Source organism: Meles meles, chromosome 7 (assembly GCF_922984935.1).
Source record: "Meles meles chromosome 7, mMelMel3.1 paternal haplotype, whole genome shotgun sequence".
NCBI classification, from domain to species: Eukaryota; Metazoa; Chordata; class Mammalia; order Carnivora; family Mustelidae; genus Meles; species Meles meles.
In genome coordinates this window covers 108,953,751-108,976,975 of record NC_060072.1, presented here as the reverse complement: position 1 = coordinate 108,976,975, position 23,225 = coordinate 108,953,751, and the positions used below count along the sequence as shown (strand labels likewise).

The 23,225-nt window shown below is 43.7% G+C and overlaps 1 protein-coding gene across 1 annotated transcript in view; it reads right to left on the bottom strand.

The window, feature by feature from the left end:
- Positions 1-10,601: 10,601 nt before the first annotated feature.
- The window catches only part of LOC123946895 (maestro heat-like repeat-containing protein family member 1), a 71,379-nt gene continuing 58,755 nt past the window's right edge, over positions 10,602-23,225 (bottom strand). The window contains exons 36-40 of the mRNA XM_046012762.1: positions 21,783-21,941; positions 21,298-21,420; positions 20,323-20,428; positions 18,682-18,747; positions 10,602-11,163 (exon numbers count right to left, since the gene is read on the bottom strand). Coding sequence (XP_045868718.1) covers positions 10,847-11,163; positions 18,682-18,747; positions 20,323-20,428; positions 21,298-21,420; positions 21,783-21,941 — 771 coding nt within the window. The 3' untranslated portion in view covers positions 10,602-10,846. The remainder of the gene's footprint in view (positions 11,164-18,681; positions 18,748-20,322; positions 20,429-21,297; positions 21,421-21,782; positions 21,942-23,225) is intronic.

Here is a 23,225-nt window from a genome sequence, read left to right as displayed (position 1 = left end):
TGGTTCCCCTGGCAACCAACCTCCATCCTTGGGTTACTAGGGGCCTTCCAAATATCACTACATTAACATAACACACCTACATCTATCTCAGTAAATCCCAAGGATCTTAGGAGTTCTGTGCTAGGAATGGGGACAAATACCAAATACATATTTATTACCACAATATCACAGAATGATCCTAAGAAATGATAAAGGAGACATTTTGTACTAAGTGCTCCTGCGGAATGACACAGGTAATTGGTGTGATTTCCCAGCAGGATGAAGGGATGTTAGGGATAGTTTGCTGGAATTTGAAGGAAAGGCTTTCAGGAAGAGGAAAGAGTGTTAAAAACTGCATAAAATCATAAAAGTTAAAAACTACATAAAAGTGGGAGTTTATAAAAGGTGATTCTGATGTCGGAAAGAACATTAGGGTTCAAAGCCCACGCCAAGAAAGAATTATTGAAACATCTTTGGTGCAAAAAGGTGATTTTATTAAAGCACGGGACAGGACCTGTGGGCAGAAAGAGCTGCAATGGAGTCATGAGGAGTGGCCCATTATATTCTTTCAAGCTGGGAGAGAGCTAGGGATAATGCAAGTCTCTAAGGAATTTTGAAAGCAGGGTTTCCAGGACCTTAAGGAGGCTGGCTTGTTGGGAAAAGGTCATTTGTTACTGTCTAAAAAAACCTTAGTCATGAGACCCTTTAGATGCATATCGGTGGGCCATATGCTTGGGGGATGATCGCCAACACATATCTTAGGGGTCTAGAGATAAAGGAAATTTCCAAAGGAATTTATATGTTAAAAAGGGCTTACAGGATTTTGGGGTGGGGGATGGCTAGGATTGTCTTTTTCCCTTAGCAAAGTGTCAACATGGAGGCAGTTGAGTCCCTAGAGAAATGTCACTCTTCCTGTTTCAAGGACTTGTCAATGGGCCATAGGTAGTAATGAAATTTAATAATTTTCCTTCTTCGTTTCCCACATCAATTCCGGTGTCAGTAATTTTTGAGTACTTCTGACTACCAGTGACTGGGGTAGTTCGAAGTTAATAAGAAAGTAATGGGGTATTGAGATGTGGCCCACCAAAATCCCAAAAAGGTCCCTGATGCCTTGCTTTTAGCTTTAAAGTTGATGTAATATTGCACTCTATAGCATGTTTTAGAAAAAAGAATTTTTTTTAGAGTAACTGTCATCTGGTAAACTTGACTCTTAGAGATAATGCTCACTAGGTTTTGGCCCTATTGCTTCAAAGTTCCCTCTGTCTCTAGCCACACACACACACACACACACACACACACACACACACACACACACACACACACTCTCCTAGGGTATTGAAGCCTCTGATTTAAGAAGCACCATTGAAGGAATTGGAGAAGATAAGACTCAAGAAGGTAAGTCAGGGTCTGGTTGAGGAAGACTTTAAATAGCAAGGTGATACATTTAGACTTCATACTTGTAAAAACAAAATAAAATTCAAACAAGTAAATTGAAGATCTAATTGGCTTTTTTAAACAATTCACTCATCCCATCTAGGAAGCGGAGAGGAGCGCCACTGATTTAAACAAAAGTAAGGTTTTTAAAGACAAAGAAGGCATTTAAAAGGAAGAAAGGAATTTGTTAGCGAGGAATGAATTGTTTTGGCAAGGTTGACCCCTACCCCCACCTCAAAGGGAGGGGAAGGGATATATCAGTAAATTTCCCGGTCATTGACCAGCAAATTCCCTGTTGACTGATTGGTTAAAGATTAAATTCTTGGGGGTTCAAATTGCAACTAGATTAGGTATTGATTCTTGGTTTATTGATTTGGCCTAAGTGACAACATTTTGGACCTGTTGTTTCCTTTTTAACATACTGTACGCAATTTGCAAGTCACTGAAATGTTTTTGAACGGAGGGGCAAAATTGAAAAAGCAATGTCTTGGAAATATTAAGCCGGAAGCAATGTGGAAGTGATGCCAGCAGACCAGGCCCCTGGACTCAGAGGGGGGTCCCGATGGACCAGCCGGAAGGGCCCCTGGCTGCGCACAGGGTAGTAATCAAATGTGAGCCCAGCAGGAGATAAAAGCCAAGTTTATTGGAGGTATGAAAGAGTGCCCCTACAGAGTATCTGGGAGACTCAGAAAGGAAAGGAGAGAGAGTCTTGTCTATGTTTGGGGTCTGGGGTATGTATTCTCTCAGGCATCCAGGAACCAGTTAAAACAAAGATGAGGGCCCAGATGTTATTCCTTGAAGGCAGGGGATCTTGGTGTCAAGATGTCTAGCGCCCATGGTCTGGAACACACATAGGATGACTTCTTCCGGTTATGTGCACCTGCTCCTTCCTTAGATGTTAGTTACTCCAAAGAAGTCATAAACCCCCTGTCTCTTCCAAAGGAGGACCTACATTATTTGCACTACGAGGCATGGGTTAAAGTAGGGGGCTGGTCCTAGCAAGGATAGAAGCCGGAGAAGCAAAAAGCAGATTTTTTAATGAAGCCCTTCAATTTCCCTATCTCAAATGGTGTTTTGGAAGGGAGAGAGACCAGAAGCAAGCACACAAGCCAGGTTGTGTGAAAGGTCCCCCACTAATGGGTCCTTGATTAAAGGAGCGAGACTGATACAAAGCGAAGGTCAAGCAAAACTTTATTTCTCGCCAAGCATCAAGAATCAAACCAACCGGCCGAGGCCGCGCCTCTTACAAAGAGGGTGACTCTCCCCCCCCCCCCCACCGCCTTACCGAAACTTTTAAAGGGCAAGGGCCATGTGGTTGGGCCTGGCTACACACAGGTGGCCAATGAGATTGTAACACACAGAGAAAGCTGCACAGTCATACTAGGTCACACACAGGTGGCCAATTGAATTACAATTTACCCTAGTAGATATTTGAACTAGCCTATCACCTTGGTCAAAATTGGTGCCCAAAAGATGGGGCCCATACTCCTTGGTAACTGAGACAGTATGCGCACCCCCCCACTTATTGGACATCTCCACCTGGCCTGACCCACCCTTGTATCTGGGCTTTGTTACCTGGGACTGGTTTCTCGGGCTTGCTTTTAAGTAAGTCCCTGAGGGGGTGCAGGGTCAGTTTAAGTTTTACTGCATAAACAACAAAATCACTGTTTAACCCAAGATGGAATCCCTCTGGCTAAATAGGCCCTTATATTGCACAATAAACCAGACCATGCAATAGGGATCCACACTTTCAAGGGTGGCAGCAATAGAAATGAGAGGATGGAGGCAGTTACTATGAGGCTATAAACCTGCAGGTCACCCTCTATCCTCTCCTCATCCCCACCCCATGGATCATCTATAAGATAGACACCCCTCACATTAGACCCTGCACTTTGTCCTGAAGGTAAAATCAAGACTGTTAGACCTATGTGGTCCACCTCTGCATTTCTTATTAAATAGCTTCAGATAGTGTCATTCATTGAATTAGCTCAAAGACCTTCTTAACAAACTCCTCCCTAAACTCAAGGCCAGGGAGGAAAAAAAAAATGTCATGTACAAATATGCTTTCTATAACTCAACAGTGAGAGCTATTGTGATTTGATGGGGTCCAGGAGCAAACGGTCACGGCAGAATTCTTGAAATGGTTTTGGTTCAAAAAAAGGTGGTTTTTTTTAAAGCATAGGGACCAGGACTGTTGCGGAGAAAAGCTGCACTGGGGTTATGAGGAGTGATGGATTGTATACTTTTAAATTGTTGCGGGGGGTGGGGGGGGGAGGTAGAGACAAAGGAAGTCTCTAAAAGGATTTTCGTTATGTTAAAGATCAGTAAACATTTAGGATCCTGGAGGCCTTGCTATTGTCAAGCTAAGGTAGTTTTCCTCTCTAGCAAGGCATTAACATTAAGAGTTGGCAGTTGCTAGAGGAATGTCAGTTTCTGCCGGTCTCAAATATTTGTCAATGGGCCGCAAGTTAGAAGGAAATTTAATTGTATCTATATTTCCTTTTGCCTATGTTCTCTGCATCAAGAGCTCCTTAAGCCTATTATATGTTCCTCTTCAACTCTGCTAATAATCTCAAAACTAAATGTGCGTTGTTTTAGTTTTTCATTGGCCAGTGGGTATTTTTTTAAGATTTATGTATTTATTTGAGAGAGAGAGAGAGAGAGCAAGCTCACGTGCCCACCCATCCAAGTAGGGGGAGGGGCAGAGGGAGACAGAATCTCAAGCAGACTCCCTGCTGAGCACCCAGCCTGATGCAGACTTGATCTCAGGACTCCTGAGATCATGACCTGAGCTGAAACCGAAAGTCAGAGACAACTGACTGAGCCACCCAGCTGCCCCCCATTGGCCAGTGTTTTTTGATACTTAATTTTTTTTTCTTTATTACTTCTTGATCATTTTAAGTACACTCTCTAGTAGTCAGACCATCTGGGTTCAGATCCACAGTTAACAGTCTCGGTGACTCCGGCAAGCTGTTTAAGGCCTCTGGGCCTCAGTTTTCTCGGTTATATAATGGAGATAATAGCAAGACCAACCTCCCGGGAGTCTTTTGAGATAAATGAAATCATCTTGGTAACATTGAGGGCTTAGCTCCAGGTATCCCATGTTATAAAAGCTCAACAAAGGTTAACACTAATATAAATTGGGTTTGGTTTTAGTAATCCCATGCTTTTATTATAAGTTTTCTTGGATCCCCTTTAGATAGAACTGTAATATAAATCTAACAATAAATAAATAAAATCTAATAATAAGTAAAGCTGGGTTCTAGCTGTGAATCAAATTTTGAGATTTGGGCCTTTGGCAATTGCAAGAGCAGAAATGAGGTCAGGATGAATAATGAATTTTGAAGAGGGATAGGAATATCCTACCTTTGAGATATCTGAAGTTATGCAGTTTGATGGGGTACACATTAGTTACATGCCGTGTTACAAGCAGGACCAGGGCCTCTCAAAGGCAACTTTTTCCAGGGTACAGCCTGGTTGTCCTATTCATTCATTCAATGGATACCGACAGAGCATCAGTCCAGAAGTTGAATTATCTTAGTAAACTCAGAAAGTTCATATCATACAAGTGCACGATCACTAAATTTACACCTCTGTTATTGGATTCATTTATAAAGGAGCCATTTCCAGTGAGTGAAAAAATTCATGTCTTCCTATTTGGGAAGCCAATGTGAACTGGAAGATTGCTTGGTAAGCATAGAATCAGAACAAGGAAAACACAGGAATTTGAGTGAAACATCACCACCTAGGCACTAGGAAGCTCCATGAAATGAGCCTGTCATAATAAGAGAAAACCTCCAGGGGCACCTTGGTGGCTCAATCCATGAAGTCTCTGAGTCTTGATTTCAGCTCAGGTCTTGACCTCAGGGTTGTGAGTTCAAGCCCCACTTGAAAAGTGGGTGTGGAGGCTACTTACAAAAAAGAGAGAGAGAGGACCTCCAGAGAGCAGATTTGTCCCACCCGCCGACTCCATGTGCCTCTCCCTGGAACAGTGCAGGATGTACTCTAGTAATACTTCTCTGAGCCCTAGTGTCTTGATTACTAGGTCTGGTATATATCTAGGTATATAACTTTTCCTCACTAAGCCACACTCTAGTGGGCATAGGATACATTCTGTTTCCTCATATAACAGGTTGGTCTCAGGGATACCTGGGTGACTCAGTTGCTAAGCAACTGCTTTCAGCTCAGGTCATGATCCCAGGGTCCTGGGATTGAGCCCCACATCGGGCTCCTTGCTCAGTGGGGAGCCTGCTTCTCCCTCTGCCTGCCGCTCTCCCTGCCTGTGTGCTCACTCACTCTCTCTCTGACAAATAAATAAATGAAATATTTAAAAAAACAAAATAGGTCAATCTCACTTGTCCGACTGAATTTATAGGCTGCCCCCCTCCCCAGTGTTTCTATGAGGTCTTCAGTGGTGTTTGAAAATGGAGGACTAGAGTTCAGGAAAAAGGCAGAGGCTGGGTATATGAATTTGATCACCTCTGGGTAAAAGAACGAAAGCCTCGATGAGCGATAAAATTTCTGAAGATGTGAACAGTTTTTAAAAATAGGGAGACTTGCAAAAAATGAAGTCAGACCCTTACCTTATACCAAATAAAAAATTAACCTGGGGCACCTGGATGGCTCAGTCAGTTGAGTTACTGATCTCAGCTCAGGTCTTGATCTCAGGGTCATGAGTTCAAGCCCCACACTGGGCTCCATGATGGGGATGGAGCCCACTTAAAAAAAAAAAAGAAGATTAATCTAAAATGATTTAAATGTAAAAGCTAAAAGTATAAAACTCAGAAGAAAACATAGGGGATTTGGATTTGGCAATGATTTCTCAGATAGGATTCCAAAAGCATAAAGGTAACAAAGGTAAAATGGATAAATTGGACAACAATAAACTTTAAAACTTCTGTGCATCGGGCGCCTGGGTGGCTCAGTGGGTTAAAGCCTCTGCCTTTGGCTCGGGTCATGATCTCAGGGTCCTGGGATCGAGCCCCGCATCGGGCTCTCAGCTCAGCATGGACCCTGCTTCCCCCTCTCTCTTTGCCTGCCTCTCCGCCCACTTGTGATTTCTCTCTCTGTGTGTCAAATAAATATATAAATATTAAAAAAAAAACAAACTTCTGTGCATCAAAAACACAATCAACAGTGAAAAGCCTCTTAACAAATGGGAGAAAATACCGGCAAATCCTACATCTGATAAAAGGCTAATATTTAGAATACGTAAACATCTCCTACAACTCAACAGCAGCAACAACAAAACCAGCCCAATTAAAGAATGGGCCAAGTGTCTGAATAGACATTTCTCCGGACAAAGCTATTCGCATGGCCCAAATAGCCAAGAAGCACATGAAAAGATGCTCAGCGTCACTCACATCACTCATCACTAGGGAAATGCAGCCAAAACCACAATGAGATACCACCTTATACCCACTGGGATGGCTACTGTGAGGACATACAGAAAATAACGAGGGTGAGTAAGGAGAAATTGGAACCTTATACACTACTGGTGGGAAGGAAAATGGTGTAGCTACTATGGAGCAGTATGATGGTTTCCCAGACAATTAGATACAGAATTACCATATGATCCAGCAATTCCACTTCCTGGTATCGACCCACAAGCCGTGAACACAGGGACCTGAATAGGTATTTGTACACACATGTTTTGGGCACATTATTCACAATAGCTGAAAGGTGGAAGGGACCCAAGTGTCCATCAACAGGCGAATGAATGAACAAAATGTGATATTTACATACAATGGAATATTTTCCAGCCTTTAAATGAAAGGATATTGTGACATACGTTACAACGTGGGTGAACGAGGACACGACAGGCTTATCCAGAGAGACAGGCTCAATACGATGTATAGAGAGATTTATTTTAAGGAATTGGCTCACACAGTGGAGGTTTGGCAAGGCCAAAATCTGATAAGGTAAGCCAGCAGGCAGGCTGGAGGCTCAGGGAAGGGGAGCATTTCAGGTTCAAAGGCTGTGGGCTGGTACAATCTCTTCTTGCTCTGAGGAATCTCCCCTTGTTCTGTTAAAGGACCTTCACCTGATTAAATGCAGCTGACCCACATTATGGAGCATAATCTGCTCTACTCAGAGTTCACACATTGCAATGTCAATCACATCTAAAAACTACCCTCACGGTGCACCTAGGTGGCTCAGTCAGTTAAACATCCGACTCTTGGTCTCAGCGCAGCTAATGATCTCAAGGTTGTGAGATCGAGCCCCCCCAAGTCAGGATCTGTGTGGAGTTTGCTTAAGAGTCTTTTCCCCTCCCTCTTCTTCCCCCTCTACTCCTCCCACCTCTTGCACATGCTCTCTCTCAACTAAATGATAAAATCTATTTTTAAAAATCTTCATAGAAACATCCAGAAAATGTTTGACCAAATATTTGGACACCATGACCCACTCCAATTGACACGAAAAATTAACCAACACATTGTGATAAGCGAAATAAGCCAGTCACAAAAAGACAAATACTGTAGGATTCTACTTACATGAGGTACCCAGAGTAGCCAAATTCATAGAGACAGAAAGTAGAATGGAAGTTACTAAGGGCTGAGTTGAATGGGAAATTGGGAACTGTTGTTTAATGGGCAGGGTGTTTCAGTGTTGTGAGAGGAAGGGATTCTGGACATCAGTTGCACAACAAAGTAAACGCAGTTAACACTAAGCTGTACACTTAAAAATGGTTAATAGAGTTAATCTTACATCATGTATATTTTAACACAATTTAAAAAAAAAGAGGATAAAAGCAAGGAATGACCTTCAAGAAATGGTCCCAACCAGGGAAAGGAAGTGAGGAATTGATTCATTAGAGCAGCAGAGGGCAAATTAAGGTCATCATGAGAGCAAAAGAGAAAATGATCAAAAATATTGGATATGGCAAGGTCAGGGAGAAAAATAACTAGAAAAAAATTCCCCTGGTAACTTAAGGCAGGAGAGTCAGTACAGTAGTTGGAACAAAATCACTTAGCATGGTTTAAGAAGAGCCTAAATGATGAAGAGGTTGGAGGAGCAGAAGTACTGCATCCATTCAAGGAGCTGGAGGGGAGAAGGGGAACAAGGGAGAGATGCATGCTAGAAGGCAGGAGGAGGGGAACTGTTCAAAGGAAGACAGGATGCTGACATCGGACCAAGCGAGCGTGCAACTTCTCCCCCTGCCGTTGACCACTTTCTTCAGCTGATTTGGTCAAGGCCCTCCCCAAATGCAAGACTAGGGGCCCTACGAAAACCTGGATCCAGAGAGGGCAGCTATCTTCGTACAGAATGTACAGCCAGGGAGCAGTGGCAAGAATTAGAGATCATGACAAAGTTGGGGGTATCCTGAGAAGTCCACGTTTGAAGGAAATTGAAATGAAAGTCAGAAAGTCAAAGATGGAGCGTATAGCTAGGCTGAAGGCCAGTGGGGCAAATGCCAATATGCAAAGCACTGGAAGTCTCAGTGCTTTGGTTTGATAGCTAGGTCAGAGTAGTCTTTCTCCTTTAAAGTTTAGCTTTCCTACCAACGCCCACCAACTCCCCTCTTAGTCATCCCAAAGAAATGACACTTCTCTCTTGACTCAGAGGAAGCTGCCTTATAACTACTGTATTAGTCAAGATTCTCCAGAGAAACAGAACCAATAGGGCCTGTGTGTGTGTGTGTGTGTGTGTAGAAAGGGTAAGGGAGAAAGAGACTGATTTAAGGAATTGCCGATTATGGAGGCCAGCAAGTCCAAAATCTGCAGGTTGGACCATCAGCCTGGAGACACAGGGAAGAGCTCATGTTGCAGTTCAAGTCCAAAGGTCATCTGCTGGCAGAATTCCTTCTTGCTCTCAGGAGGTCAGTTTTTTCATTCTATTCAGGTCTTCAACTGATTGAATGAGGCCCACCCACATTATAGAGGGCAATCTGATTTACTTATTTATAATTGCAATGTTAATCTCATCCAAAGGCATCCCCATAGAAACATCCAGAATAAAGTTTAACCAACTACGTGGGCACTGTGGCCCATCCACAATGACACAAAATTAACTGTCATACCCAGGTAAGAATGAGAGCCATTTATTAAGCCATGTACCAAGTATATGGCTATCTCATTTCATTCCATAAAGCCTATAAAGTAAGTTCAAACATTCTCATTTTTAAATATGAGGAAAACAGTTTTAGAAGGATATTATATAAAAGTTCATAAAATTTAGAAGCAATCAAAACCATCCTGATCATGGTTAACTTCAAAGTTAACTTTCAAAGTTAACTTCAGAGTCAAATTAATCAGTTTGACCAAAGTGGGAACTAGTTCTTTGGTCTTTCCACACCTTTCCCCCCACCTCCAACCTATTGTTTATGTTTTTAAGTAGGCTCCATGCCCAGTGTGGAACCCAGGGTGGGGTCTGAGCTCATGACCCTGAGATCAAGAGCTGGGCTAAGATCAAGAGTCAGAGGCTTAACCAACTGAGCCACCCACATCCCCCTCTTTCCATATCTTTCAAACTTTTCAGAATTGAGTTCCAGTAGCCTAAATGTCAGGGCCCTTGTGGGGAAAAAAAAATTATTGCCCTCAGGGCACCTGAGTGGCTCAGTCCCTTGAGTGTCTGACTCTTGATTTCCACTTGGGTCACATCCCTGGGACATGGGATCGAGCCCTGCACCAGGCTCCTTGCTCAGCAGGGAGTCTACTTCAGGATTCTCTCTCCCTCTCCTTCTACCTCTCCCTCTGCTCCTTCCCTCTTTCTCCCTCTCTCTCTCTCTCAAATAAATAAATAAATCTTTAAAAATTAGAAAAAAAATTAGAATGGACTCAAAGTTATCCCACCAAGAATGTCATCCATCGCAATCCAAATGCGCTTTCTTCGGTGAGAGAGATCAGGCTGGAGTTATTGCCACTCCGATGTTCACACCCACAGCCCGCCTTTTTCTGCTCCAACCTGAAATCTGAACGTAGTGTGTCAGGCCTGGGAATTTCATCCAGTGTGTGTGTGGGGGGAGAAAAAACGAGATTGGACACTAGGGGCCACGCTGTTCTGCCACCCAATTCTGCCTCCCTCTTATCATTCAAAACTTTACCTGAAGGTTGAAGGAGATAGTTCCAGAGCCATCCCTGTCACTTGAGTTTCTCCCCAGCCCCCCAAAACCAAGATGAACATCATCTCGTCTTAGGATGAGAAAATAAGTTTTATTGACAAATGAATATGCTGGTGGCCAGCAATCCCCAAGGGAGACAAAGGACCAGAAACACACTGTGTCTTCTAAGATCAAAAGTGCCTCCTTCGGTGTAATCCCAAAGTAGCCCATCCAGTGGGACTATGGTTGGAGAGCTACTGGGAGGCAAAGTCCTGACATCTGGACGAACAAATGGAAAAGGCTTTAGTCCCAGAGCAGCTGGAGCAACTTAGTTTAGGTGGGCCCGGCCTCTGCAGGTGGACTTCCAGACGTCGGGACCTATGACCATACTGACTATTTCTCTGAATTGCCTATTATGACTGGAATATTTTTCACCCTCCTATTATACCACTTGCGCAGTGAATTCAGAGGGCTTTGAAGCCACTTCCAGATTTTCTGATTGTCATCTCTTTCCCGTTTGACACTCTTAAACAACCGCTTCTTTCTTTTTGGGGTTTTCATGCCAGTGACTTTGAAGATGTTATTACTCAGCTGGCTCATCCTGGAAGTAGAGACAAACCCGGGGTTAATATATTCATCAATTTTTTTCAGAGTTGTATCGACCAAAGACTGCACAGACTCCACAGGATCATTCCTCAGACTTCCAATAGCTGAAACCAGAAAGGAGGTCAACTCAGACTCTTGATCTGCAAGGACTACCTACCCAAACCCCATTATTTTCCACCCCACATACCAGGATATTCTTATATAACTTCATTTAGAATAACTTTTGTTACTGTTAAAGTAATACTTCTTTTACTCTAGAAAACTGTTTACATAGAAATCATTCTTGCAAAAGGAATGAGAGAAAAATCACTTAGCCGTCCCCCTGAGACAATACTATTAATATTTTCATACCAATCCCTGCAGTATATACATTTTTAAGTCATCTCTGTGCCCAACATGGGGCTTGAACTCACAGCCCGGAGATCAAGAGTCTCATGCTCTACTGACTGAGCCAGCCAGGTGCACCTGTGGCAGTTCTTTTTTTAAATACCAAATATGGACACTTCTTTTTACAAAAATAAGATTTCCATTTTTTCTTCCCATAAAATATTCCTCTATAGAAGGTGCTATCCAGTCACGTGATCCTATCATAATCTCTGTGATGAACCCTCTATTAGTGAATAATAAGGTTGTTTGCAGTTTTTCACTGTTAGAAACCATAACCATTAATTCATTCGACAGTGGTTATGGAGTACTTGCTAGGTGCTGGGGTTGTCTTGGTGACCAAGAAATTTTCCCCACCCTCGAGAACTTGACATTCCAGTGGAGGAAAGACAAAACAAACAAGGAGGGGCACCTGGGTGGCTCAGTGGGTTAAAGCCTCTGCCTTCAGCTCAGGTCATGATCTCAGGGTCCTGGGATCGAGCCCCGCGTCGGGTTCCCTGCTCGGCAGGGAGCCTGCTTCCCCCTCTCCCTCTGCCTGCCACTCTGCCTACTTGTGATCTCTCTCTCTGTCAAATAAATAAATATAAGAAAACAAACAAACAAGGAAACACAAATGAAGTACAAAGAAGGACATTTAACAGAGTAATGAGAGTGAACAACCAGGAAGGACTTCCTTAGGTCGGTCTGGGAATTTCTCTCTGAGAAGACATGTGAGCCACGAGAAGAGCAAGGGCAGAGCATTCCCAAAGGTCAGGGAGGGGGTCACCTACTCAGAGTGTAGAAAGTAACCAGTGGGGCTACAACTTCTCGTGAGAGGAGAAGTGTTACGGGCTCAGGGTGGAGAGAGAGTCAGAAGCCGGCTCAGTCAGGGCCTTGAGGTCAAGCATAAGGGACCAGACTTTGACCCGAAGAGCAGTGGAAATCTGCTGAAGGGATTTTAGCCCAGGGGTGACATGATTCAGTGTACACATTTCAAAGAGAATCTGGCTGCTGTGTAGAGAAGTATAGAGCAGGGCGTGTAGGGGTTGTTAAAGCCATCCAGTTAAGGAATGGTGGCCAGGGGTTTAGATTCCGGTGGGAACAGAGGGTGGTAAATTGCTTAGCCCCCAAAGGATGAAGAGAACAGTCTTGTTCTTGGTTCAAAAGGGTCTTCAATGAGTCTGGCCAGGGGTTTATCAATCCTATTGATTCTTTCAAAGAACCAGCTCCTAGTTTCATTGGATTGGGAGAGGGGGAGCGGGCTATGGACATTGGGGAGGGGAGGCGAACCATAAGAGACTATGGACTCTGAAAAACAACCTGAGGGTTTTGAAGGGTCAGGGGTGGGAGGTTGGGGGAACAGGTGGTGGGTGATGGGGAGGGCACGTTTTGCATGGAGCACTGGGTGTTGTGCAAAAAGAATGAATACTGTTACGCTGAAAAAATTAATAAAAAGGGGGAAAAAAAAATAAAATCATTTTAAAAAAAAAAAAAAAAAAGGGTCTTCAAGCCCATCAAAGTCTACAGCTCCACGCTGATCTCATTTATACTGACAACAGGAGAAAGAACCCGGCATTAGCTACGCAGTGAATATGGAAATCCCACAAAGATCGATTTCTTTTTTTTTTTTTTTTAAGATTTTATTTATTTATTTGACAGACAGATATCACAAGTAGGCAGAGAGGCAGAGAGAGAGAGGAGGAAGCAGGCTCCCCGTAGAGCAGAGAGCCCGATGTGGGGCTCCATCCCAGGACCCTGGGATCATGACCTGAGCCGAAGGCAGAGGCTTTAACCCACTGAGCCACCCAGGCGCCCCAAAGATCGATTTCTTGACCACAAGTCTTGTTAGGCACTGGATATGGATATAAACGTAATTAGAATTACCTTTCTTGGGAAAAAGTCCCTCCTGTTTAGGTAAGGTGGGCAGTCTTTCTTGGAGGCTGGGTGGGATGAGGAAGGCAAGGTGAATTCTCTGGTACACTGAGGAGCCTAGGGTTTTCATTCTAGAATACTTTTGCTGAAATTCTCTGGTTGCTGGGAATAGGGGTCCCTTACCCTGTAGAGACTTCAGTTGGAAAAAATGAGGAGAAGGCAGCACATGTACAAAATGTCAGGGCCAGAAGCCAGGGTTAGAGCCCCAAGGGTACAGAGGCTACTACCTAGTCACTAGAGGACTGGAGAGAGCACACGGCTACAGTCAACAGCGGCTAACAAATTCATTCTCCCTTGACCAGAGCGCCAGGTGCCATCCCTACCTGCCACTGCCAGCACCTTGCCCCATCTTAGGCCCGAAGCTGGGTCAACTCAACACAAAGGTTTGGTGAGACACACGCATTTGTATTCGATACTTAGACAATGTTTAAGGTCAGCACTGTTATGCCCATTTTACAGACAGAGAAACTGAAGCACAGAGGCAGTAATGTGCCCAAGTTCACATGGCTCATTGCAGAGAGAGCTAGTATTTCAGACCAGGCTGGCTGACACTGGAGCCCATGCTCTTCGTTATACGCTGACTTGGAAGAAAGGACCCTTTAAAGTCATTCACCTCTTTTTCTTCTCAAGATAAAAGACCCGTAACGAAGCATAAAGGAAACAAGAACGTGTCCATCTCCAGGTGTCTGCTGGGCATTTCCTTTGAAGTATGACGCCACCATTCCTTCAAAGGTAGCATATCCAGCTTTTTAGCTTGAAGCAGGTGCCAGGAAATGAAGTGGGCTCCAGCCAGAGGGCAAGTCCCTGAGGACAAGCACGTGCAGGACCAGAACGGCCCCAACAGCAAAACTGGAGTGTGGGCATTCTGACATACACACCTGCTCTTTTGCCCAAAAGCACAGGCACCCACTGGCAGGGTGATAAAAGCCAACATTCTCTCCATCTTATCTCTCTATCAAAGGAAGCAAACTGTGTGTGGGGGGGGCGGGGGTGAGATCATGAACAACAAATAACTCAAACATCATTTCTATTGGGCACTGGAATGAGTCATCTATCCAGCACCTATCACAGACACCCCAAACCCTTCCTGCCACCGCATCACTCATCAAGTGATGAGCTCTGTTTCACCAAGTACTCCTATCACCCACAGCAAAATCCTCAATCTTCACCACGGCGGAAAAGCCCAGTAGGATCCTGGCCCCACTGTGATCCTCTGAGTCATATCCTCCTCCTTCCTTTGGTTCACTCCATGCCAATCACTTTGACTTCTTATTCTTGCTTGAACTGCCGAGTTCTCTTGCCTCAGATAATCAGATGGTTTGAACCCTCACTGCCTCCAGGTCTCTGCTCCCGCACCCCTTCTCAGAGGGGCACCCCTGCCCTGCCCTCTGACCCCCGGACCCTTGGCCATGCCTTACTTTCTCCATAGTGCCTGCTCACATATATGTACTTGGTTAGGGCCCCTCCCCTCCCCCGCTGGAAGGGGTGGGGGTGGTGGGAACAGACAACATCAGTTTTGTTTGCTGGGGTATTCCAGTGCTTAGAAGAGTGCCTGGTATACAGTAGGTTTTCAATAATTAAGAAACTCAGTTAATCGGGAGCAAGGGCAAAATTACCAACTGTAACAAACATAGGTGTGGCTGTTTGGCTCTTTGAGGGACCACAGGGTTTTGAAGGTAAAGCAAAATTTCTCTTCTGATATACACTGGGAACACCAGCTCTTCTTCTGCCACACCCCTGATTCGCAGTCCCTTTTTCTCAGGACTTTGGTCAAACTAAAGGACAACGGAGTGAGCATGAGTTAGTGCAAAGACCCCTGAAGTGGCAAGTCTAGCTCTGGCTCGCCCAGTAATTCACTTCTGTGACCTTGGACAAATGACTCAGCCTCTGAAATGAGGAGGTTTATAGTTCAGGAGGAGGAAATGCTTCTCTGAGGGACCCCTAACTTCAGAGGCAGAAGAGAGTGAATGGACAACCTCAGGGGTCGGATGAGTTAGCTCAAGTCCCATATAGTCTACAAATCCTTAGACTCTCTTTTATCTTAAAAATTCATTATCATTTGCCTTGTACTCCAAAACATGTCTATTATTAAAACACCTTTAATGTTTTAATTTAATTTTTTTTAATTTTATTTTTTAAAAGTAGTCTCGCCGCCCACTGTGGGGCTGGAACCCACAATCCTGAGATCAAGAGTTCATGCTCTACTGACTGAGCCAGCCAGGTGCCCCTAAATGTTTTAATATTAAAAGGAGTATCATTTAGAAATGCATACTAAAATTTTATAGATGAATAATATGAAGTCTGAAGTTTGGTTCGGAATAATCTGGCCGGGAGGGGTGCAGGTAAAGAAATAGAGAAAATAAGGTAACCATTAGTTGATACTTATTGAATCTGGGGGGAAGAGGGAGGGTTATTATACTATTTTCTAGACTTTTATTTTTATTTATTTCTTTAAAGATTTTATTTCTTTATTTGACAGAGACACACAGCAAGAGAGGGAACATAAGCAGGGGGAGCAGGAGAGGGAGAAGCAGGCTTCCCGCTGAGCGGAGAGCCTGACCCACTTGGGGCTCCAACCCAGGACCCTGGGATCATGACCCGAGCCAAAGGCAGCTGCTTAACCAACTGACCCACCCAAGCGCCCCTATTTTCTAGACTTTTAAAGAATGCTACAAATGAAAAATCTTAAAACAGCCAGAGAAAAGGGCTAGATTACCTGCAATGGAACAAAAATTAGAATGACAGCAGGCTTCTTTTAGCAACAAAGAGAACCAGAAGACAGTAGTATGGTATCTTCGAAATGCTGGGAAAGAAATTTTTGGTCTAGAATTATGTCACTAGTAGGGGCCCCTCCTGGCTTAGTCAGGGGAACATACGACTCTTGATCTTGGGGTTGTGAGTTTGAGTCCTACGTTGGGTGTACAGATTATTCTAAAATATATATAAACAAGAATTGTGTGACTAATAAAGGTACCTTGCAAGAATGGGCTTAAGAAAAAGTCATTACAAAGGAACAAAAACCAAGAGAGCATAACAGGAAGATACCCACACTAAAGAGACTTTCAAAAAGTGTACTTAAGGGTGAAGAAAATGAAGGATGGTCAGAGATACAACAAGGAATAGGGAGCATATGACACAGCAGGTACACCTACATTGTTTGTATAAAGTAACAACAATAATCATAGTATCTGCTATGGACATTGGGGAGGGGAGGCGAACCATAAGAGACTATGGACTCTGAAAAACAATCTGAGGGTTTTGAAGGGTCAGGGGTGGGAGGTTGGGGCAACCTGAGGGTTTTGAAGGGTCAGGGCTGGGAGGTTGGGGGAACAGGTGGTGGGTAATGGGGAGGGCACGTTTTGCATGGAGCACTGGGTGTTGTGCAAAAAGAATGAATACTGTTACACTGAAAAAATAAATAAAATGAAAAAAAAATAATCATAGTATCTAAATTGTGGGTTAAAAAAGAGAACTGAAATATTCACTAACAAAAGCCTGTAAAGTGAGAGGGGTGGGCATCAGAATTCATGTCAATACTGGAGGGAAAGTTAAAATGTTTCACTTTAAACCCTGTTAAACTCAAAATGCATGATGAGGCGTCTACTTTCTGGACAGATACCGTATGATTTCACTCCTGTGTGGAATTAAAGAAACAAAACAGATGAACAGAGGGGAAGGGAAGGAAAAATAAAATAAGAGGAAAACAAAGAGGGAAACAAACCAGAAGAGACTCTTAACTCTGGGAAACAAACTGAGGGTTGCTGGAGGGGAGGGGGGTGGGGGATGGGGTAACTGGGCGATGGGCATTAAGGAGGCCCCTTGATGGAATGAGTACCAGGGGCAACTGACGAATGACTAAATTCTACCTCTGAAACTAATAATACACCATGCATTAAATGGAATTTAAATGTAAAAATGCTTTTAAAAGTCTACTTTCTGGTTAACTAGCCTGAAGAAACACTTACACTTACATTCTTATATACAAAGAGACATACATAAGAATGCTCACGTAGCAGTTTTTGAATAGCAAAAAATTGGAGATGATTTAAACAATGATCTACCAAGATTGTAGCAGATCTGTATGTACCGACATACGGAGTGGGGAAAAAAGCAAGTTGCAAAAACCGTGTATCTGTATCTATATATCTATCCATACGATAACTATCACAAATTATATATTACATAACATATATTCTATGTGTACAGCAAAAGAATACAGGACTACAGCAAACAGATAAGGGGAATTGGGGAGAGGAACCAGACTTGGGTGTGAATAGAACTCTACCCTAAAAACAAAAACTTTGGGGAGCCTGGGTGGCTCAGTCGGTTAAGCCACTGCCTTTGGCTCAGGTCACGATCCCAGGGTCCTGGGATCCAGTCCCACATTGGGCTCCTCACTCAGCGGGGAGCCTGCTTCTCTCTTTGCCTCTGTCTGCCACTCTGCCTGCTTGTGTGCGTGCACTCTCTCTCTCTGACAAATAAATCAATAAATAAAATCTTATAAAAAATTTTTAAAAAATTAAAAAAACAAAAACTTTATCAATAATGTTTCTACTTCTTTTTGCAAACAGACTATATTCATGTATTTCTTCTATAAATATAAAGAAATTTAAAAATATTTTACTGCAATAAAAGAGAACACAAAACTGCAAGTTCTTCAGAGGACAGGGTGTTTCTCCCTTGAATACCACTGTAGGTAGCAGCTGATAGTACATGATAAATGTTGAGTGACTAGAACATTTTGTAAGCTGTGTTTTTCTCTAACTAGCACGATAATAGATAACTCATTTTCTTCCTCTGACTTAGCCTCATTTTCTACTTTTTTTAATTTAGTCTTTGAAGATTTTATTTTATTTATTTTTTAAAAGATTATTTATTTATTTATTTGACAAGCAGAGATCACAAGTAGGCAGAAATGCAGACAGAGAGAGGGGTGGAGGGAGGTAGGCTCCCCGCTGAGCAAAGAGCCCATTGTGGGGCTCAATCCCAGGATCCTGAGATCATGACCTGAGCCAAAGGCAGAGGCTTAACCCACTGAGCCACTCAGGCGCCCTTTAAGATTTTGTTAAGTGATCTCTACACACAACATGGGGCTTGAACTCAAAACCCCAAGATCAAGAGTCACATGTTCCTCCAAATGAGCAAGGAAGGTGCCCAATTTTTTACTGTTATATGTATACTATATGTATATGTATACTATTTATAATAGTAAAAATATACTTTATTTCAGGTAACAAAATATGTCCTTAAGGAATTCTTTTCCCCGCTTTCTGTCTTGTCCTGTTGCCTCATGTCACCCAGATCTCAGGGACAAGGCTCAGACTCACCATTCTGTATGACCTCCACATCATCATCATCTATTTGAGTCATGTTTAGCTTCTTAGCTGTTAATCCTAAAGATAGGACAGATGCAAAGTCATTCCAGAATTCCTGGATCTTTGGGCCACCCTTACCCCTTGGTCCCAAACACGGAAGCTTATAAACCAGTTCTAGCAAGAAATGTTTCTATGAGATGCCTTGTAGCTTACATGTCAGTGTTCTAGTTGAATAACCCTCAGAGCAGCGGTGACCCAGAAAACTGTTGTTGGCAGGTGACAAGTAGGGCATGAACCCAGGACATCAAACTCCATGGGGTTCTCACACCAATAGAAAAATGGACAAAAGGCATGAGGCAATTAATTTGCAAAAATAAAATACGCATTGCCAATAAACATAGGAAAAAAATATTTCACCTCACTTCTGATAAAAAAAAATATTAATCCAAACAACAACTCTTTTCGCCTATCAAATTAGTAATGATTTTTAAACTATCACCCAGAGTTGGCAAATATCCACAAAATACTTGCATGTAGTACTGGTAACAATGGAAAATGATTCACTTTTTAAAAAAGATTTATTATATTTATTTAGAAAGAGAGAGCATGGGGGAGAGAGGCAGAGGGAGACAGAGAGAGACACACAAGCAGATTTTGTACTGAGCATGGAGCCCGACATGGGTCTTGATCTCACAACCTTGAGATCAGATCTGAGCCAAAACCAAGAGTTGGATCCTCAACCAACTTTGCCACTCAGGGGTCCCATGACTCAACCTTTTTAGAGGGCAGTTGAAGCACCAAAATCCTTAAAATTTTACATATCTTTTGGTCCCAGCAATTCTAGTTATTAAGAAATTCATCTTAAAATAATCATGATGGCCGGTAGAGATTTTATCCCTGTTTATAAAAACAAAAGATGAGATGGCCTACTTAAAAAAAAAAAAAAAAGACACAGTCTCAATATTCAAAAATAAGCACAGGTTAAATAATTCCATAAATCCACCCATAATGGAATTAATATTACGCAGTGGTGAAAAGCAATGCTGAAGGGCACGTAAGGGCATGTATTTGTGACCCAGCAAAGGAAAACAATAGTATACCAAACTTCATGTTTTTAAAATGGCTGTGTGTGTGTGAGTGTATGTGTGTGTAGAAATTCTAGAATGTTAACAGTGGTTAAATCCAAATGCTTAGAATTTCTGGCATTATTTAATTTCTTCTTTTTTGCCAACCTGAATCTTTTAGGTTTTCTAACATCCATACATACTGTACGACTACCCTAGTTTAAAACAAAAATATTTTTGTTTTAAAATTAAAAAATTTTTGTTTTGTTTTAAAATGCACAGGGTTCCCATGGAAGCAATAGTTTTTCCCCTTTCAAATGAATACGGTTCCCTTCTGAATGCTGCAAAGTGCAGACAGCTGGGGTGGACCTTCCCAGAGCAGGGCAAAGGCACATAGCCTTCTCTTCCTCTTCCGGCCTTCCTAACAGGGACTCGGAGCCTGGCCCCAGGACAACCTCTCTAATTACATCAGAGCTAAAGAAGGAGGTGACCCAGTTCACGGTACCATGTTTCTGGCTCAGTCCTGGCAGAAGGTCAAGGAGGGCTTCCCTGTTGAAGAGGGAGGGGTTGCCAGGAGGAAGCTTCTTACCTATGAAGTTGATGGCAGCTGCCCTTAGGAAGGACTGAGGACTCTTCAGGAAGTCGAAGCTCTGGGACAGTAAGTCCCCCACCAGCTGGGTTTTGCTTGTGCTCACCTGTGAGGCCAAAGAGGGGGTAGTGCTGACAAGGAGCTGGCGGTGGGAAGCCCTGGGAACGCTCCTAACCCTCTCACCCTGTCCACAGGCACCACTGTTCTGTCTTCAGCCAGTGGAAAGTGCTCAAACCTATAGCCTCAGACACCCACGCCCTAGCAACGAGGCAGACGTTAGCAGGAAGGTCACAGAGAGAATTTTGCTCCTTCATACCAACATGGTAAGGGAAGAAACGACAGATGTGGAGCCAGGAGACCCCGGATTGAATCCTGGCCCTGGCACTGGCTTCAGTTTTCTGCAATAAAACCTGTCCAACCTCTTTCACATAATTGTAAGGCTCCCGTGGGATAATGGATATAGAACTGCTTTGTGAACTCTAAAGTGCTCTACCTATGGGAGGTATAAGCATCAAAATCCATAGTATTAAAATTATTAATGGTGGTTCCTAACCTACTTGCTTAGCCCTTAAATATTTACTTTTCCACCAGGATTCCTGATCCTGCCCTATTCTCAGCATCATAGGAGCCACAGACTCTTAATGCCATGACTGACTTAGAGCCCCCGTGACTCCCGCTGCCATCTTTTCCTACCAGCTGTAACCAGAAAACCTCTGTTCCATTGCATTCTGCTCTCCTCCCATGACCTTCCTCGCCGCTGAAAGCAGAGACTGGGCTACTGCCAAGAGAATCGGATATGAAGAGTGAGGGACTGGCCCGACCCATGTGCATTCCAAGAGTTTGCTGATAATAAAGAATGAGAATCAAGGAGCAGAAAGAATGTATCTTCTGTCAGCCCTCCCCTATTTAGCCTCTCATCCTGCCTTTGAACCCCTAACGTGAGCACGGTGGGGCTGGCTTCTCAGAGACACTCACCAGGTACTTGCACGTCTCTTCCAACACCTGGATGTGATCGCTGAGGGTGGCGTGCTTGAATATCTGGGTGAGTGATGACCAGCCGATCACAGTGGTCCACTCAGTCAGGGTCCCTCCGCAGGCCTACAGGATGGAGGGAATGGAATTCCCGAAGCCTCCTTCCTACGCCTTTACAGAGCTAGGCCACGAGGCTAAGGGAAAGACCGTGAAGCTAGCCCCCAAGGGTTTGGGTGAGGGTTTGAAGCTGGGATCAGGTGAGAAACACGGGACGTTGGGCATGACATGGGACATAAACAGCTTCAGGGAAGAGAACTGTATCAGGATAGGTGAGGGGGAAAGTGCTCAGAGCTAGCCTGGAGGACGACACCAAAGAGGTCGGTATAAAATGTAAAGCCAAGGCTGGGCTCATGAAAAGAGCCCGAGGCAATGCTCTACCAGAAAGAGAAATGAATCAGGCTGATTTGCGGGACTGAGGTCATCAATACCTTGACTACCTCAGGGTTGTTATCCTGAAAGCTAAGCAGCAGCGGGACTAGGAAACTGTAGATCTCTCTTCGGGTGGAGAGTCCAGGCTTGAATTTGTAAACGTGACGCAACATGTAGCCCAGGGCAGAGGTGGCTGAGATCTTCACCTGGTCCCTCTCCTGCCATACAGAGCGACATGGAGCTAAGGCGGCTATGGTTTCCCTCTAGCCCTGCCTGGCCTGGTTTCCATACTCCCACATCACACTCCTATGTCCAAAGTACATGGCTGGCGTCATGTCACGTAATGGAAAGGCATCATGGTTTGTGTATCTCATTAGAGCCGCAGAGCTAACAAGTCCCTCTGTTAAGGCCCAGAGCTAGGAAAACCAAGACCGTAGTTTCAGCTCTGCCCTGGATCGTCTACAGCTTGTAACTTAATCTGTTCCTAGGGATTTAGCTTTAAAATATATGTATTTTAAAAATACATAGTTATCCTAGTTATGCTATGAATAAACTTGCTTAATCTATATTGGTTTGTATTAATTATCAATGATCATGAACAGTTAAACTAGACGCTTTCAAGAGTGCATTATATAGAGGCGCCTGGGTGGCTCAGGCGATAAGTGGTTGCCTGTGGGTCAGGTCATGATCCCAGGGTCCTGGGATCGAGCCCTGCATTGGACTCCCTCCTCAGCGGGAAGCCTGCTTCTCCCTCTCCCACTCCCCCTGCTTGTGTTTCCTCTCTCATTGTGTCTCTCTCTCTGTCAAATAAATAAATAAAATCTTTAAAAAAAACAGAGTGTATTATATACTAAATGAACAAATGTTTACTGAATAGCTGTCATGAGCTAGGCATAGTGTCAAATAACAGAGACATGGTGGGACAAACAGTCGCTGAACTTGTAGGATTTGGGAAGCGGACATTTTAACAAATTGGAGGTACAAATTTTTTGCCCAGTGAACATAACAGCCAAACCGAGAGATGATTCAAAGTTAGTACATTAGCTGATCAACAGGCAGATCAGCTCAAGATCAACGATTATCACACTTCCGTTATCCCTCCCTGCTCCAAATCCCTGAAAGAAAGAGTAGAGATACAGGTTTTTTTTAATCCGTTATGGATCTGAAATAGTAGAAGGGATCCCCCTCCAGAGAACTAGAATATCCCTGAGAGACAAAGAACAGACAGGACTGGAATTAAAGTTGAAACCACAGCCTGAAGTGCGGGCAAGAACAGACTGCTGGAGGAGGCGGGTGTGTTCTGGGAACGTTCCAAGCTTAACAGCTGTGAACACCGGGAGCAGAAGGGGATGCTGGGCAACTGACAGGGTGGTTACCTGGAGTGCCGTAGTTCCGGCATACACTCTCCTTCCACCTTCTCCGGTGCACTCGCCCTCCCAGGGTCCTCCTTACTGAATAGCAAGCAGCAGAGAAAGGTATCCCCCAACACAGCAGGGAGCGTG